The 20,077-nt window shown below is 33.8% G+C and overlaps 1 protein-coding gene across 1 annotated transcript in view; it reads right to left on the bottom strand.

Moving 5' to 3' along the window:
* LOC142320548 (CWF19-like protein 2) overlaps positions 1-18,684 on the bottom strand; it is a 47,162-nt gene extending 28,478 nt beyond the window's left edge. The window contains exons 1-4 of the mRNA XM_075358454.1: positions 18,510-18,684; positions 16,303-16,518; positions 13,134-13,337; positions 1,148-1,810 (exon numbers count right to left, since the gene is read on the bottom strand). Coding sequence (XP_075214569.1) covers positions 1,148-1,810; positions 13,134-13,337; positions 16,303-16,518; positions 18,510-18,578 — 1,152 coding nt within the window. The 5' untranslated portion in view covers positions 18,579-18,684. The remainder of the gene's footprint in view (positions 1-1,147; positions 1,811-13,133; positions 13,338-16,302; positions 16,519-18,509) is intronic.
* Positions 18,685-20,077: the final 1,393 nt, after the last annotated feature.

Raw genomic sequence — 20,077 nt, 5'->3', positions numbered from 1 at the left:
CCTTTTACAGTAAATATGATGATTCTACATTTTCAAATATCAAAATGGCAGCCATGCTAATTTGTAAATTAATGGTATCTTTATAACCATTAGTTCCATCAAAATATATTCTATTAGTTAAAATAATAGTAACAGTAGTAAAAGTATTTAGCTGGGAAATAACTCACTTGTTTGAATATCATTTCAAAAAACTCAATTAAAGAGAAAACCATTAGCCATCATATAAATTATGAAAAAAAATATTTTTATGCCAGATTTCATATAATTGTCAAATTTAATTTTATTACTTTGGTAAAACTACAGTATTCATTTTTAAAAATGTTTTTATTATTAAAGATTTCATAAAATTTAACATATAAATCCAAAGTTTAATGTAAGGTTTCTTACATAAACTTTTATTTTATCTAAAATATTATAAAGAAGAATGTTTCAACATCAAGTGATTACTTAATGTTTTTTGTTTGTTTTTAATTGAATAATTAATAACAATTGATTTTTTTTTTGTACTGAGCCAGTTACTGAAAATTTGTCAAACAATATAAAGGAATCAAAATTATTTCTTCTGTTTGGTTTTTTCCAGTAAAATACTTATCTGTAAAATTGGGATGTCTTCAGAAAAGTTATACAGAAAGAATAGAGAAGTTTATATGAAGTAAAAAAAGTGAAATAAAATGAGTCCAAGTAGGAATTACTGATTACTGTATTATATTTGAAGAACACCAGTATTAAATAATTTTTTTATTTCTTGGCTGAATAAAGGATTACGAAACAAAAATGAAATAAGATAAAATATCAGTTGTGAAAGCTACGTTTAATAAACCTGTTTCCATAAAGCATTAAAGTTAAGGATGCTGGAAACAGTTCCCTGCATGCTTTGACATTTTATAGTAGCTAATGAGCCACTATAAAATGTCAAAGCAGTTTATGTTTAAATACAAAAAGAAAAGTAGTCCTCCCAAGAGCAGAATATAAGAATGTTTCTTTAAGTATGGCATACATAGATTATCAAACAGGCAAAATCAGTAAGTCAAAAAGAAAACAAGGTTAAACATTAAATGAAAATGCTCTTGTTAAAATATAAATAATTAATTATAATAATATAGAAATGGATTAATAATACTAACAAAGATAAACAATTCAAACTTACTGTATTTCCCAAAATTTCAGCTTTAAGCAATTTTGCAGCTAATTCATTTCTTTCATCGGCTGAAAGATAAACAGATTCTGGAGAAGGGTATGTATCACTCTTCGTTTCTATATCAGCTGTTGTATTTTTTGGTATATCTTTTTTAATAAAATCATTTATTTCTTGTTTGACATTTTCTTGACTAGTATTTTCCAGTGGAGGGTTCTTCCTCCATCCTCTTCCAGAACTAGTTGATACATACTCTGAAACACCCTGTTTATTATGTCTGTTATATAATAGTTCACCAGTACTATTATTTTCTGATGATTTCATAAATTTCTCTTTAACTGATTTATGTTGAAACCTTTTCCTATCATATTCACTTTCATCATCAAAACATTCTTTCTTATACTTATCAAATTCTTTATTTCTATCTTTATAACCAAAATCTCCATCATCTGATGGCTTCATAAAGTGTTTCCTAGCTGAAAATTTTCCTGAATTACCATCATGTTCATATTTTGAAGAACTATTTTGTCTGTACTTTTCTTTATAATCTTTTTCATCATATTTAGAAGTACAGTGACTGCTTTCTTTATACTTATTGTACCTATTACTTCTCTCATCTTTCTTGTTTGATCTACTTTCAGCTTCTTTTATCATAGATTCAAGCTTCTCCAAAGACTAAAACAAGAAAATGCTAAACATTTAAATAACATACAACTTAAAAAAAAAGAAGAAAAACAAAAAACATAACTTACGATATTCAGTTCAATATATTTATTTAAATAGGCTAAAATGAGATTTTTTAATTAATTTAAAGTAGTTAATTAAACATAAAAAATTATGTTAAAGTTAGTTAACTTAAAGTTAATTAAGGTAATTATCTTAAGTTGAGTAAGAGACGTAGAATAGTGAAGACATGCTGTCGATCACTCTGTGATTTTTATTGTGTTTGATTGGTTTTTTCGTGGATTTTAATGATTCAGACGGTTGGAAAATTTTAATGAAATATTAGTGGATACATTTGTGAAGGTTTGAAGATTTTGGATGATGGACTTACTTTTTACTTGAATTTTTTGTAGATCAACCTTATTGCATTGCCAATAAGTTTTAGTATTGACTGATTTATTGCTTTGCGGGTTGTAACAAGCAGGCAGTGAAGTAAACAACCACTTAGAAATTTTTAAGAGTTTCTTCATATAAGGTGAGAAAATTATTTTAAGTGCTAAGACAATCGTATAAGGGGATTCCTTTTTTCATCCTAACTCCTTTCCCGTTATTCCTTTTTCAAAACTCCCTGGTATCTTTGCGTCCTGGGTCCTTCCCACCCTGACACACTAAATTCGAGGTCGGATTTGAGTGGATACATTTTAACAACCCCCCCAATTTTGGGGCAATCCCCCACAAAAAACTCTGTGTTTTTGGGGTGTGGGTAGTCTAAAAAAAAGTGGAATTCGATGCTAAAGACATTCCACACATCTGTTTTGTGATTAGATGCTTAGTTTAGCCATAGAATGTAGAAGATTGCTTCTATTGACTGATCTTGTGGAGCCAGCCAGTTTGAAACCCCCGGCACCCTCCAAGTCAAAGAGAAAATATAGCAAGGGATAAAAACGAGTCAGATGCCTTCAGAAGAGGAAGAGTCAGTGATGGGCACCATGGAGAACCTCATTACTCAGTTAGGCTTACCGTTGTTTAACTTGAAGCAGAACTCCGATGCAGGACTAGTGAAATATACAGGCACACATGACGAGTTGTGCAGGATATGTAAGGGTTTCAAGGGTTTGATGGAGTTATCACTCCCTTTGACAACCATAATGCAGACAACACAGACAGAAGGTTCCAGAGAACAAGGAATAAGAGACCAACTAAATATGAATTTATCTGATGGAGAATTAGTTACGCTAATTACTAGAAGAAGGCTGACGGAAATAATTGCGAAGGTCCTCAAGTTGAAAACTTATCTGATGAAGGAGATATAATTAGTTTCTGTGATTTACATGAGCAAGCAGAAATTCAAGGTCGCCCTTTCCATGGTGTTGTTCCTGTTTACATAGTGAAGCATGAATCGATCATCGGCAGAGAACAAACAATGAGTCAATAGAGTAAATACACCATTTTCTATGATTCATCCAGAGAGAAAGCGAATGCTGTAGCAGTTACTCTGAAAGAAGTGAAGAAGGTACTTGAATCGGTAAAGACGGCAAACTTCATGTTACCTGGAGGTAGATTAGGAAATCTTATCAGGAAGATACTAGTGTATCTAACTAAAGATAGAGTACAACAAATACACATCTTAATCCCTAAGCAGGAAGTTTCAATTCAGACCAGAGGTCCAGGTACTCAATGCACCACCCCACCAGTGGAAGACAGCCAGACAATAGCAGTGAAGGCAGAGGGTAGATCCTACACAGACCTCTTGAAAACCAGGAAGCAGACTATGACCTGGAAGAAGTGTTATCATTTACAAAAGAAATAAGGATGAATTATGTATTCGTGTAAAAGGGAAGGAAATGGCTGAAACATCAGAGTGCCCAAGGATAGGTGGTTTGGATGTTGGGCATAGGCCACATCACTGCAACGTGTAAGGGTGAAATGAAGGTAGGACCAACTTATGCTTCAATTGTGGTAGGCCGGGCCACAGGAGTGCAAAGTGTAAGGATTGCATGACTTGCGCAATATGTGGTTTGGAGGGCACTAAACGGGGAAATGTGTACCCTCTAAATGAAAATTTTACAGATAAATAAATACTAACTGTAATAGATGGTCACATGATGTGTGCTGGGAAGTAGTGTTACAAATGAGAGCCAACACTGTTGTAGTGGCCGAACCAAATTTCTCTGTAGTAAATGGACCTGAATGAATCAAAGACAAAACAATTGTAACCTCTACAAGGGGTTGTATCCGATTCGCCGAGGTTATTGGTGGAAGACTGTCAACGTAATGGATCCAGAGAAATTAACAGATGTAAGAGAAAATTTGAAGAATGTGAGAAAACAAGAGTAACAGTGCAAGTACCTGACTGAAGACAAACAAATTGGTGGGGGCCAGATTTGGCGATACTATGGAAAAAAGTCTGGGCTGCTAAGAGGGCCTCCCAATGGACGAACAGACAAAATTGCCAGCTTAGAAAAAAAAATGCTGAGAGAATATATTGAGGCTAGAACAACATATACAACAGCAAAAATGCCAAGTTGAGGTGCTGGACCAAACTGTGCCAGAATATTGATAAGGATTCATGGGGAAGGGGATATCAATTCCTAACTGGAAAAATTGGTCGCAGACTCCAGGTCATATCTGAGGAAGAGGTAAGGAAATATGTAAAGGAATTTTTCCCAGTGCAACCTCAGCTGGTCAGAGAAGAACTAGCAGCAGATGATATCCCCCTTTTTACTATGGAAGAATTGAATATGGGAGGGAAGAAAATGAAACTTTGCAATGCCAAATGGCATACCAGTTGAGGTTGTCCTGATACTGGTTGGGGAAGTCCCGACAACCATACTCGAGATTATGAACCAGATGTTGAGAGGGGATTATATCCCCGCTTCTTGACTAGTGTTAATTAAGAAGCTGAATGCCCCAGAAGGTTCTGTAGACTATATGCCCATTTGCATAACTAATAATTTATGCAAGTTATTAGAAAGAATGATTGATGCCAGGTTAATAATATTTATTAAAGAAAGAGGAGGGGTTTCTTCATGTCAGTATGGATTTCGGTCAGGGAGATCAACAACCAACGCAGCAAAGGAAGTGATGGGACTAGTAGATGCAGCAGTTGAGGGTACATGATAGATGCATCGCATTCCTGTAGTGGTGCTAATTGATGTGCACAATGCATTTAACTCCCACAGTTGGGAGGCCATTTTTGGGGTGATGAGGGATAGTAATGTTCTGATTTACTTAAGAAGAATGATCCAACGGTATCTACAGGATAGATTTCTAACTTACCATACTGGGGCTAATGAGCTTCAATTCAGAGTTTTGAGTGGGGTTCCCCAAGGCTCTGCATTGGTCCAGTTCTATGGAAACTTGTGTTTAATGAAGTATTGCGTTTGTAATACCAAGAGGGAGTACACCCCATAGCTTATGCGGACGACTTGGCATTGGTTTCGAAGAGGGAAGCAGAAGTGGCTGCGGTGGTGAATGAGGTGATAACTGTTGTTGGTGACTGGAAGAAGATCAGAGGGCTACAGATATTGTATTGAAAAACCACAATGATTGCAATGACTGGCAGAAGAAAAATTGACCCGATCCAGATTAGAACAATAGAAAGTCCGGTCAGTCAGTTAAAAGTTTAAAATACCTAGTGATGTGGCTCAACCACAGACAATCCTCCACCTTTCACTTGCAGGAGACTCAAACTAAAGCTAAGGAAATAGTCAAGAACAAGCTTCTGAGAACAACCATGGACCTCAAACATCAATAAATAGACTATGCGCATGTTGTGCATTCAGTGTTATTATACGGAGTCACTGTATGGTAAACAGCTTTATGTAGAGAATGAAACAGGAGATATTTAGAAGGGGGTTCAGAGAAAAATAGCACTGAGGATAGCATGTGCCTATTCCTTGGTGTCCACTGAGGCTTTATTTATTATTACAACTGTGCCATCACTCCAACAATTAGCAGAAGAAAGAATAAAAGTAGCTGAAGGCTTGAGCAAGGAGGACGCCCGCAGAGAGCTACTGTTAGCATGGCAAAATAGATGGATGCCAGCAAGAACAGGTGAATGGACCTTTTCTTTCTTTTTCAAAAGCCTCCGGTAACTACCATTTTGATAATTCTTCAGAGGATGATATGTATGAGTGTGTAAATGAAGTGTAGTCTTGTACATTCTCAGTTCAACCATTCCTGAGATGTGTGGTTAATTGAAACCCAACCACCAAAGAACACCGGTATCCATGATCTAGTATTCAAATTCGTGTAAAAATAACTGGTTTTACTAGGACTTGAACACTGGAACTCTCAACTTCCAAATCAGCTGATTTGGGTAGATGCATTCACCACTAGACCAACCCGGTGGGTTAGGTGAATGGACCTGGAGACTGATTAAAGAGGTTGTGGTTTGGTGAGCTGAATATTGGTGCACTCAATTCCTGACTGACCACGGTTGCTTTAGGGCGTACCTCTTTTTGAGGCAAAAGTCAGAGAGTCATCCAGATTGCCTTTACTGTGATGGTGGAGAGACAATAGAACATGTATTCTTTTCATGCATCTGTTGGGAGAAGGAAAGGCAAGAATGTACCACGATAACAGGAATAATGGATCCCAATAACATGACTATTGTTATGTTAACCGAAGTAGATAAATTCAGAGTGGTTTCTGGCTTCGTTTACAAAGTCCTGCATCAGAAGGTAAAGAAGCGTCCAGAGGTGTAAGAAGCTAGTAGTATAGTGGCAGCTGCGCTCCGTCTGCTGGGTGGGGTTCCCGGAACAACATAGTCAGGCCTGGTTCCCCTCCTGGTGGTTTAGGACAAGCAAGAGGATACACAGACTATCATACAGGTAAAAGTCCTGGAAACCAGATGAAGAGAGCCTGACCAGAGAGCAAAGGGGTGATGGACATCCCCCTGTAGAGCTGCCATTTGTCTGCACTTGTGCAGATGGACGATGGTGATGAGGCACGGGAACTCCTGACCCCCCCGAACTCAAAGGCACCCTCAGAGTCGTGCTATGCTCAATTGTTGATCTGACCTCAGGTGGGGAGGAACGGTGAACTAGGAGTTTTAGTCGGTAGGGTGCAGGCACACGTAGCCTTAATAATAACAGCAAGCCAAACCCGTGCAAGTCCGACACTCCCCCACTTGTCGGGGTACATAAATGGTATTTGTCCGCAACACCAACAACAAAAAAGGTAATTATCTTAACTTATTAATATTAAGTTAATTAAGAATATACTTCAAGAGATGAATTAAAAATAAAACCTACTTTTTAAAATAAGGAGGATATTTTTTATGAGTACTTTTTTATTTTTTTTTATTACATTTTTAATTTAATTATTTGTCATTACCAGTTTACAGAATAAGATACAATACATAATTACATAAAATATTACATAACTACATACTGAACTCTGAAAAGATGCTTACAGCATCTGTACGCAGCCTGGAAAACCCTAAACAGCCAATACATAATAAATTTTACATTAATTTACTTGTAGTAAACTTAACTAAAATAATTTATTCTTTACATTTTTCTTAATGCATAATTTTCACTCTTTCAAATACATCTCGTTTTCATTTAGTATTCTAACCCAATTTTCTAATTTATTTTTAATGTCTTTGAAGCTTATATTTTTGAGCTCAGGTGATAACAAGTTAAAAAAAAATACTGACATACATAACCTGTTGTTTTTTTTTTTTAATTTTGATGTACAGCAAAAGCATTGCTTTTTTGTGAAATAATGATCAATTATTAAAATATTTGTGTGATAGTTCTTGTTCTTTATAATGTAATGTGATTGTTTCTAATGTGTGCTTTTCATGTAAGTTATTGGGTTAAAAGGTTGAGCAATTTAAAACCAAATTGCTATAGACTAAACGCAAATGTGACGTGTAACATTTTACGGGCAGGTCCTTTGAGCTGGCAGTTCATTCTTCTGTAAAAGCTGCATGAACACATTCTAGTGAATCGTGTGACATGTTGCTCCATCTTGTTGAAAGACACAGTTTTCACTATCTGTTAACTGAATTCTTCTAAAATTGTACATTATACTTCTGTACTGACAGTCCAGTCAAAACATATTGGCCATGCTATAGAATTACCAGAAACAGCATACTATACACTGATTTTCTAAACGCAAAGTAGATACTCAAACATCTGGTGAGGATTTTCTGTCATTCAATTACCTGGTGTTCTGCGAATTAACATGTTCTAACTTTTCAGTTTGATTGTTTTCTTAAGTTGTTGCACAGGTGTTCCGCAATTTCAAATTTAAATCATGAGGAACCTTACAGCAAGATGTGTATTTTACAAGACATAATGATAACTACCACGTTGATTTTTCAGACTCAAAGAAATTTTTCTTTGATTATTGGCTAAGGTATCTAACTTGGCTAAGGTGCTAACGTAAAGTTGCTTATTTTATTTGCATTTGAAACCAACTCTGTAGACTATTTTTTAACCAAATCATGTATGCTACTCTTTGGCGGGATACCAGCATTTGGAAATTTTCTCCAAATATTTGATGTGTTTCTTGAAAGTTTCCAAAATGTACATATGCTTCCATTATACCAATCCATTCTTTGATCAAATAAGACATTTTTAAAAAACACAATTATACTGAAGTATGAACAGTTTAAAACTGACAAAAATAGATGAGTAACATATACAACTAATAGTGAAAAAGGGCATAATCATATCACATATACAAGTATGAAAAAAAAGTAGATATTAGCATATTGAAATAAAAAGTGAAAGGATCCTGATTATACCACATTATTTTCCAGTAGGTGGATATGAAAAATCCAGAAAAAGTGATGACAAATTGAAAAGGAATGGGGCCTGATTGCTAAGTGGTTAAAGGAGAAGACTAACTTTCTAAATATGTGGGAATATGCTTCAGTTCTTCTTAAATTGACATAGCTGGTAATGTTGTAAATGTCACTTGTTTAGAAGTAATTAAGAAAATTCACTTAGTACATAAATAATTAAAGAGCACATTTGATTTCTTGTGTTCATTGATTTATTATGGTCTCCTTTGTCCAGTTTAGCACTTATAACATCACACTGTCAAGTGAGTGGGGTGTTTACACTTTTGATATGGAATATGCAGTAAAACATGAATAACCAAAAAACATAAATAAACCAAAACCATGTATAGACTAAATTATCATAACTGTAATTTTGTTGCCTGCTGTAATTAAAATCTTGGATGTGTGTCTAGTTTCTGGTATCTAGTGAAGTGATTTGCCATTCTATTGCAGACTCAATAAACAAGTCTATAGCTTATATATGTTCCTTCTACCTATAGATGGACATGCATTAAACTGTTCAATATACAGGCTAGATCTAATTATCTAGATCATAATTATCTATTATATCTATAATTAATAGTATTTGTGCTTCAGTAAGATATCTTTGCAAATGAAAATGTTAAACTAAAGTTTCAGGATTCTTCTGATCTTTCATTTTAGAATAGTTAGTCTTATTCCTAACAGAATGCAAAATAGAGTGTACTTGTAAAATTATTATTAGCATGTCACTACTCTGACAGATACTATATTCTCATTTCCTGTACATCCTGATCTCCCCCGTAGAGGAAGACACCCTCGGCCGCCCCCTCTGTTTCTAGCCTTTATGGGCTTTACCAGAGGTAAAGCCCATAAAGGCTTTACCTCAGCTTTTGACATATTCCAGTCCGCCTCAGCCAGGATGCTACCAATGCAAATGCCATGGGTGACATTCCCATCGATGTACTACCATTTAATGAACCCAAAACAAAACACATGTTACTTACCAAGTCTTAAGTAACACTAAAAGGACTTGAAAACCTAAACAAAAGAAAAGTCTAAAGACTAAACAAAGGAACTGAACTTCCTACCTGTAAAAGGTAAAAGTGAGTTCAACACACAAAATGAAACATAAAAATATTACACAGAACAATAACAACATAGTAAAATTGAAACAAAGGAAAATAATAATTTATAAAAAAAATCAACAAAAACAGAGATCCAAGCAGGGCTCTAGATCCCCTCAGCAATCCTTTCCTTGGCCAAGTACACTATAAAACTCACCACTATAGCCCATTCGGCCTGGCTCCTCCAGTTTACACGTAGCTCCAACGCCGACCCGATAAGATCAAGCCAACAAATGGTCTCCATGTGATTAACTTGTACTTTGAGCATTCATAAAGAACATCATGGAGATATGATCCAATTGTTCACACTGACACATCTAAGAATCTACCAGGCTGAATTTCTGCAGTTTGTCCGTAAAAGCACCGTGGCTGGAAAGAAATTGCGTCACATATTTATTAGGGAGTACCCAAGAGGGTCCAGCAAACCAACAACATTTGGAGATCAGCGTGTAATGCCCACTCTCATCTAATCCCATCTGGCCTGCCACAAGGCATTGCCATGTTGTTCAATTTCTTGAACTTCATCCAAAGTCAACTCACTGGACTTTTTAGCAACATACCGCTGTTGCTTTTCAGACACAATTAAGCCTGCAATCATAAAGAATGCCTTCCATGAAATAGTGCGGTAACCACCCATTACTATTAACGAAGTATGGCGTTGTCAGTACTCTTTCCGGGACGAAACCTGTACTGATTCTCCATCAACAATCTTTGCAAGGTTAACCTCTCATTTATATACAGATATGGAATCTTTTCAAAAATCTTACCAATAACCAGAAGCAAAGTCAAGAGCCTATAGGAAGAAGTAACAGCAGGATCCTTGTCGTCAACTTTAAACAACAATTTTACAATCCCCTTCTTCCAACACACAGGGAAGTATATCCATCAAACAACAATTTATTAAAAAATTCATGTGACAACTCACACTCATCCCAACTGAGCAAACAAGAAGCTCCACTGTTATTCCATCAAAGCCTGGGGCTTTGTCTCTACCTGAACTATAGAAAGCTGGATGCACTTTAGCCTCAGTAATCTCTAAGGACACTGCACCCCAGCAAAACTGAGCAACCTCTCATCGCACCCGCAGATGGTGTGCGGTCTCTCCAGATTCACTATTATCAGGCAGTAAATCATCTAGTAATTTGCATAAAATTTCAGACATATCCAAAATTACACCAAACCTGGCCGAGAAAGCAAACAAGAGAATTTATCCCAGACTTCAAGATGATGATCAGCAGGATCTCTATACTGGAAATATGAACTAACAACATACAGATGCAAGTTCTGAACATCCACACAGACAAGGACATGATTATTCGAGAGCTGTCAAATAAAAACACAATCATGTTCCCTTCTGCATAAAAGAGCAGACATGCTTTCAGAACCACAATAGAACCTCTTCCAATTAAAAAAACCTGGCGGATCACCGGACACAATATATGGATGCTGCAGTCCTCTACGTAATGCAATCTCTCCAAACTCAAGTTGAGCAATGTAAGCACCCTGTGCATTTAACTGACCAAATCTAATCACTTAACGAAATAGAATTATAGTACATATCGAGAGCTCTTTGATATATCTACAACCTTTACTGTTCGCAGATTGCTTATGGTCCTTCCGAAGATGTTTGCAATTAACACAAATCAGACTCTCTGATTTCTTTTGACATTCTTCATGCATGTGTCCTTCTTTACCACAATGAGCGCAAACTGCAGATGTTCACAGAACTTAGCCCTGTGATCAAACCTGTGGTACTTAAAATAATGCTGAACATTTAAATACTCCTTAACCTTACATGAAGAGAATCTACAAACAACCTGCCCTCTGCAATGGAGCTCTTGAAAAGTTTAGAACTAACCTCGAAAATCCCATGGTAGCACTCCGCCTTGCACCAACCTGAATAATAATTGACTTGAATGTAGCCTCATCCATCTGAGGATTTTGTTCCCTAATGACAGCCATTAACTCTACCTCAGCCGTTGATCTATATCATAGACAATCACTTTAGAATGCCTCTTGTCTTTAGGGTAAACTTTCATGTCAGACTTTCTGATTTTAAAGAAGTCAGAGATACCCGCACAGTTTCTTTGTCGATGATGATTATCTTATCCCACACATTAGCCTTAGTACTTCTTGGGCTTTCCAAAAGTTGAATTAAGAAGTCGTACTTCTCTTCAAACGCCCATACTAATGGGACTGAACCTTCAGCCCTCCCGTTGCCTTTAGAAAACTTCTCAATCATTACTTGATCTTTATTCTTTCCAGCTTGCAAAGAACCAGAAGCACTTGCTCTAGACTTCTCATCCCCAGAAGAGGATGAAGAGTCGTCGAGCCTAATCTCAATCGTTTCCTTAATCTCCTCGCAAGGTTTAGCCCGCTTGGACTTACCATTTCTTCCTTCAGTTTCAAACATTTCTGAAATCACAAACAAAACAAAAAAGTATCCTAAACACAAAACATACACTGATGTAAATAAACAGCAGCCAATGGAGAAACACCTTAACAAACTAACTACCAATAGAAACACAAGAAACAATGTAAACAAAATGGTTGACAAGTGGTTGCTAATAAACAATAACAACTTATAATAAATGCCAAAATAAATAAAATTAAATAATCTAAATTGAGCTAAATATTTCAAACTTAAATATAAATTAATACTAAACTCTCAAGTCAGCCTCAGTCACAAAAATGCCAAACAAACTACTATTTATACAAGTGGCCTACTTATACAAGTGTACCTGATTGGTATATCACTTAAAAACTATACAAAAATAAAACCCAATCCCTTACTAATGTAGCCTGTAAAGATACTTTTTTAAAAACAAACAAAGAAAAACGAATTATAAATAAATTTTCAGCACCTACACAAACTCTAGTTCGTGTTGTGTGTTGAACTTCATTTCCTGTACAACTCGGTCAACTGTGGGTTCACGGACATGAATAATGGAGAATTAGGTTAAGGTAGTTACTGTTTTCTAAGCTAAAACATACAGAAGCCAATTAACAATTGTGAAACATATTTTTCTTAATGTATAAGTTTATTAAAAGGCATGAATTAGCAAAGATTATGAAGAAATTAAAGAAACGTCTTTGCACTATTTAAACATCTTTCCAGCTCCAACTGAGGCTATAGTAATGCAGGGGTAAACTTTCTCAATTGGTTAGTTCAAGTAACCAGTTATCATAGAGGATAATTCCAAAAATAGGTTCAATCATTTAGACAATTAGATGAATCTCTACTTCACTCACCAAAGAGATCACAAAAAAAGAATTGATTGGCAAAAGTGTAACACTCCGTCAAACCTAAATGAATAAGACTGGTTACAGTGCATATTATCCTAATTATTAAATTAATTAATTGATTACAAGGTAGACTGTGCCTATCAGACCATAAACTTTTACCGATAATCTACGAGCCACTTACCCCCCATCTCTCGGTGACAACATCCTCTAATTGACGACCTTCATTAGCTGCCTGCTCTTTAGCTCTATGAAGCGCTCTTTTCAACCACTCTACTCCATGATCACCCACAGCAGAAACAGACACATTTAAATCTTTAACCACCTCTGGTAATCCTTTCCCACCATCCTTCCAGTATGGATTTAATTCTCTATCACTCTGGCCAAGCTGACATAAAAAATTCACAAATCAATTTAAAATAAATGGGATTATACAAAAAGTAAGTTCTTATACTGAAACAAAAACTAATCAAAATAAAAAGCTAAAAATATATTTTTTTTAAATACTCACAACTACTGTTCTTATTAGAGAAATGATAATTAATTTCTAGAGTCTATGATACCTGTTAAAAACCAAATGGTTCATAATCTAATAAAATGGTGTAATAAAAATAATTAGTATTATAGACAAAATTATTTGTATCTACCAGATACTGTCATTTCATTTAACAGTTATTTTATTAAATACCATCAACAACATTCTAATACACATAATTTTGTACCTACCAATTATATAAGAAATGATTAGAAAGTTTTAAGACTGGGAATATAATTTCAAAATGGTAGAACTTACAGGTTTTTGCAATTCAAAGTAGTATCTTCTTCAAAGTAGTCCCCTTCTGACTGAACACTCGACTCTAATGGTGTTTCTGCTTTTGGAAGCATTGTTGTGAATTATCTTTCTTAAGAGTATTAATAATTCTTTTTGTATTTATCTGGATGTCTTTAATTGTGTCTCAAAATTAAATCAGTTCTCTTTCAGTGCAGTGATTTAGAAAACAAATAGAAGTCAGCAGGGCTAAATCAGGGGAATAGGGAAGTTGTAGAAGTACAGGAATTTGGCCAAAAAATCCCACGATTGAGAAGGTATGATGAGCCAGTTCATTGTTGTAGTGGAGGACCCAATTCCTGTCTTGTCAGAGTGCAGGCCTTTTCTTCCACACATTTTCACACTAACTCAAAGGACACTTTTATAGTATTCCAGGTTATGAACACCAAATGGGAAAATTTGTGATGCACAATACTTGTACAACTGACGGAAACCACCAACATTGTCTTCACATTTGATCGGCTTGTCACGGTATTTTCAGTCATTGCAAATTTGGACACTTCCACTACAATGATTGTGCCTTTGTTTCAGGGTCATACCATAAACCCTGATTCATCACCTGTAATTATCCTATTTAACAAATCTGGGTCAGTTTCAACTAGATTTATAAGTTCTTGGGACACTTCAAGTCAGTGTTGTTTCTGCTGCTCTGACAAAAAATTCAGAATGAATTTCATGGACACTTGACGCATTTTCAAATCTTCAGTTAAAATTAACTGAACCGCTTAGAAACATAAATTCAGTTTATCAGCAATCTCCTAATTGTAAGTTTACAGTCAGAGCACACTAAATCGCAAACTTTCACAATGTTTTCATTGATTTTTGAAGAGGAAGGCCAGCCACACCGAGGTCATGTTTGACTGATTCGCAGCCATCTTTGAAGCTGTTGAACTAGATAAAAACATCTGACTAGTTTTAAGAGTTCATAAATCTCTGAATCTATTTCCCGGTTTCAAACAAAATTTGACACAAACTTGATCCATTTTGCAAAATCAATAATCAGCTAGGAACTGAAAATACATCATCAATCACCAGGGTGCCACTCTCTACTGAGCAAAGTTATAGCGGTGATATTTTCAGGATGTTTCAAGGACAAAACATGCTTCCCCTTCCACACCAGCAGGCACCCATTTTTGTAGCATTCCATCGTTCATGTTTTCTCCATATACTTCACTGATCTGATGATGAATTTCAGCCACTTTCACATCTTTAGCACTAAGAAAATGAATCACACTATGTATTTCACAGTCGGCAGGATTCTCAATCAGCAGAAGCATTTTAGATACTCACAATCAAACATAAACACAGTCAGTTGAATATTTTTGTAATGGCATCTATGGCTTGCGGGTACACAGTGCGCATGTGTGGAATTCTGTTGCTGCTATGCTGCAGCAGAATTTCAAAACTGTACTTACTTTAAAAACATCCCTTGTAATTAACATTAAATAATAAATGGTAGAATGAATACCAGTTCTCTCAGCAAACAACATAAATTTTATTTTGATATTAAAAAAATAACAATATTGTTTTTAATTTCCAGTTAAAAAAGTAATTTTTAAAAAAAGTCCTAGAAATTAGTAAGTTTCCAGATAGGAAGGACTATTTTTATTATTTTTCTGGTTAATAAAATAATACATATAGGAATGTTATAACAATAGCTGAAACCTTAATTTTTTGAAATAAGAATTGATGTGTTGTTTTACAGTTGTGTACAATTGAATTTCAAATAAATTAATTCTATTAACTGTAACTTAATCATTATAAATTAATTCCATTAACTGTAAACTTAATCATTATAAATTTGCATCTAACATATTAATATTAGAAATCAAAATAGTAATTTACATTCTTAACACTTGAAAAATATAATAAAAAATGGACAATGAAATAACAATTAAGGAATAAGCAGAATTTGAAAATGAGTGGCTTAAGACAATACAATTAACTTAAATCATTCCAATATATTAAATTTATATTTAATAAATTCCATTCTAGTTTCATTATATAAAAACCTTGGTGTGCACAGGAAGTATTTCATTTTACTTCAAGGAAAATTTTAAATATACATTTCAGTTTTATTTTTTTATAATAAAAATCCATTTTGAGGAAGCACAGATCAATGCAAAAGCAGTAAGGGCAAATTACTTCCAACAAAATAATTATATTCTGCTGTTTAATATAATTCACTAAGCTATTTGTTAGCGTAGAATAAATAATTTTAAAAAATGGATATAATTAATAAGTTGACTCTGTTTACAATCACTATTACTCTCTGACCAAGTTCTAAATGTTTTATTTAATAAAAAAATTTTTTTAGAAGTGAATTCTAGTAAAATCACACACAAGGATAACACCAATCACTGATAAAAATTTCTGAGAACAATAAATTTTACGTTTGTTATGCACCTGAAAACATAAAGACTAAGAAATTAATATAATTTCTTTATATAATATATCCTTCAGAAGGAATTATGATCTTGAAGTTTCTTTTAATTTAAAAAAAGGACTGATATATGTAACTTGCCTGATCTAGTACAGATTTTTTACTCTCTTCCTTTGGCTCCTTTTTTTTTTTCAACTGATCTCTAGTAAAGCAAGGGAATGCCATTGATGCAGACATCCAATCTTCTCTCTGCTTTGAATTACTACATGACAGTTTTTTATCATTATCATTGTTTTGATTTGTTGATTGAACTTCAACCCATTCATCATTGGAAATGCTGCTGCTACTGCTACTGCTCTGGAACAGATTATTACGATGTTTAATAATTACTAAAAATAATTATAACCATCTAAGATTTAATTGCATGATTAACTCTAAAACTAACTGCTCTGGCAGTTATACGATTATGGTACGACATACCATTTTCATCTCAATTTTTTTTCAATTTTAAAAACTATAACCAATGATTAATTTCAGTGTTAGCATTCTTAGCATTGTCAATCTAACATTCATAGTTGATGCATTTCAGAGCATCTACATTCTCAGAACTAGTTTTAGTAAACTCAGTGTGCTAAAAGTAATTTTGAGAATAGAGGTACTCTGAAATGCATCAACTATGAATGTTAAAAGTGACAATTCTATGGCAGAAAATAACACTTAAATCAATCATGATGATCCTAACTGAAATATAAAATATTGTGAAGAAAAATATTAATGATAACCAATTAAAATATATTAAGTATTTAAAGAATAGTATGTTAATTAACAAAATATGAAATTACTAAAAATTAATTTACTAATATTTCTTTTTTTGGTAATTATGTATTATAATGGCACCACTTAAAAGGCGATCTGAAGTTAGTCAGTTAGTTGTTGGATGGCGCCACTGAAATGCTATATTGAAATAAAAAAAGTAAATAATATCTAACCAATTTTAACCTATGCTCACTAGTCAAGGTTAGCAAGTGAAGCGAGCATAGGTTAAGTTTGTTTAGGTTATATTTATAATTTTATTACGGTACTTTTGGCGCCATCTAACAACCTAACTGACTAACGACAGATCACATTTTAAGAGGTGCTGTTATAATACATAAGTACCCTTTTTTATCTAATACTTAACACTTCTGAACATTAGTAATAACATTACAAAGTGTTAGCCTACCTTCAGCAAAGTTAAAACGTAAAAGCTATTGAAAAATAATTTAAATATTACTTGCATATTCATGTATCATATTTAGTGAAAAAATAAATAAATTTTAACAAAATATAATTTGAAAAAATACATAAATTAATATATTAAATATAAAAGTCAACTAAAAGAATTTAATGGGGAAAAAAGCTACTCCAACTATTACAAAGAAACAGGGATACTTTATGCCCATATACAATAATGTAAAAAAGACACAATAATAATAATAATAATCACAGTTTAGAAAATTTTAAGTGTAATAATTTGAGGATTATCATTCATTCCTTGGGTATAGGAATTACTATTGCAAGTACTATATTTTGATTTGCAAATTGGAATGAGATAAATTATTAACGAATGTCAGAAATGTTGAGGATAATGTCAATATGTAAAAAATTTCGGTAAATTCTTTTCCAAGTAGATTAAAACAATAAAGTTAATAATTCTTTTAAGTTGGGTAATTCTTTCACATTTTTGCAATTAATGTTTGTTTTAAAACAATATACTTTTTTTAATAACTAAAATAGATACTGATTAAATATGTAAACTGTATCCCTTATATAAGTTTTTACAACATTTGGCATATCTCAAGAACTGGCATTTTGGAAACTGAAGCATACATTTAAATTCATGATGATGGCATTTGCTGGTAGCAAATGTCCATAACAATTAATAAAAAAAAAAACCAGCTGAATGCAATGTAACGGAATGTAATCCCGTAATATGATTTTACGTAAAGCCACATATTGGGGTTAGATAAAACAAAAAATCAACAATTACATATATGTAAAACTGGATTAACATATACTTTGATCTATACTAACCTAACAATACTTTGTTATATTATTAACATAAATATATATGAATCTGGGCGCAAACACTCGTAATTTCATACGAAATTTAAGCTCAAATAAGCTAACGACAAACCACTAAAATGTGGACATACACAGATGACTGCTTACTAACAAGCAGTTTCAGCAGCAAACACTGTGATATATTTATAATACCTGAATTTTAATCACATCAATAATTCGTAAAACAAGTGCTTAAAAATTTAATATTCATGCATGAAAAAGGTTGCATGTTCATTTCAACTTACAGAACTTGGGGTTCTACACCTTTTCTTTTTCCTCTTTTGTTTCTTTTTTGATTTAAATAATAAATCCATTTAACTCACGAAACTAACTAATCACACAAAAATAATATTAATAACATACAATAACTTCGTTCATAACCACAAACCTAATAGCGATGGGACAGCTCCAGAGCGAGTCAGATTTTAATCTGGTTGATTAACAGCAACTTTGAGACTGAATCTCTTATTTGAAAAGGAATAGCTCAGTAACTATAACTTAAAAAATACACTCGTAGTTTTTTTATAGAGCTGTTTATGCAGAGATCAGATCCTGAATTTTTGTTTCACAGTATTTACTTATATCGAGTGGTATGTTTATATCATTCATTTACTTTCACTTAAAATTGAAGAAAATATAAGCAAAGACTGTAAATGTCAATCTCTATTACTCGAAAAATAAGATTTGAAACAAGGGGAATAAATCTGAAAAACGATTTTCAAAGATTTGTATACTATAAGGTTTCTTAACAATATTATAAACAAAAATAAAAATCTTTATACAACTGATCAACAAATAAAGGTCAAAATCCGTTATACGCTCATAACACTTAAATATTTCTCTATAGACTTACTGTTAAGGAACAATTGCAAATTGTTTTAAATTACTAAAATAAATATTTTTGATTAGTTTTTGTATTTTTACATTATAAAAAATAAACTTGTCTCTGCTGCTCCTTCTCCCCTAGGATCCGAGTGGCTAGCACTGCCACCGCTCACCAATCCCTCTCATCCCTGAGTATATAATCCAGTATGTTGTACGGCGGCAAGTGGAGTACTCCGAGGTCTCTCTGCAGCAGCACACGTTTTCCACAGCCGAAAAAGGTGTGCTCGTTCGTATCCACTTCCCGCAGCAGACACACCGTTTGATAGTAATTTCTTCACATCTTTTATTAAAGATTTTTAGAAAATAAAATATTTTTTGTAAAATTTCACTTCCCGGGAGGTTTAATTACTATTTGGACAATACTCTTCCAATCAAATGTGATGTTATCTTTTAATGAGACTACAGTTCCAAAATCGGAAAAAATAACATCGTACTATGTAGGATTAACAGTAACATTCTTAGCTTTAATTCATTTTCCAATGCGACCGAAAGCTCTGTCTGCAGACAGAAACGAGTGACCAACTACACGGAAAACTAGTAGCAATATTTTCACATTTTTGGGAGCAAAATTCAGAAACTACAGACAACATTCCAACCACGGTTGTGTTCTCCCCTCCACACACAATCGTCACAAAGCGAATTTCTGTAACACTCTGGAATTTGAAGTTTTGTTAAGCAGTGATACAATGCTGGTTATTACGTTAAATCCTTTATTATAATCGGCTCATTCCATTTATAGATGAAGACATTTTCTTACAATTCTATAATGGTCCCGAATAATAAGCAATCTGATCAGGGATGCCTGGCAGAACCTGATTTTTTTTTTGGCAATCCAAAAAATAGTTAAAACATCTCCCTTTATTCTTTCAATATTTAGTAAAAGGTTTTGCATTTCATCTTTTCCTACAAGAAGTCGCTTTAATATGAT

Source organism: Lycorma delicatula, chromosome 2 (assembly GCF_047948215.1).
Source record: "Lycorma delicatula isolate Av1 chromosome 2, ASM4794821v1, whole genome shotgun sequence".
In the NCBI taxonomy this organism is placed as follows: domain Eukaryota; kingdom Metazoa; phylum Arthropoda; class Insecta; order Hemiptera; family Fulgoridae; genus Lycorma; species Lycorma delicatula.
This window is presented reverse-complemented; position numbering and strand designations above follow the sequence as displayed.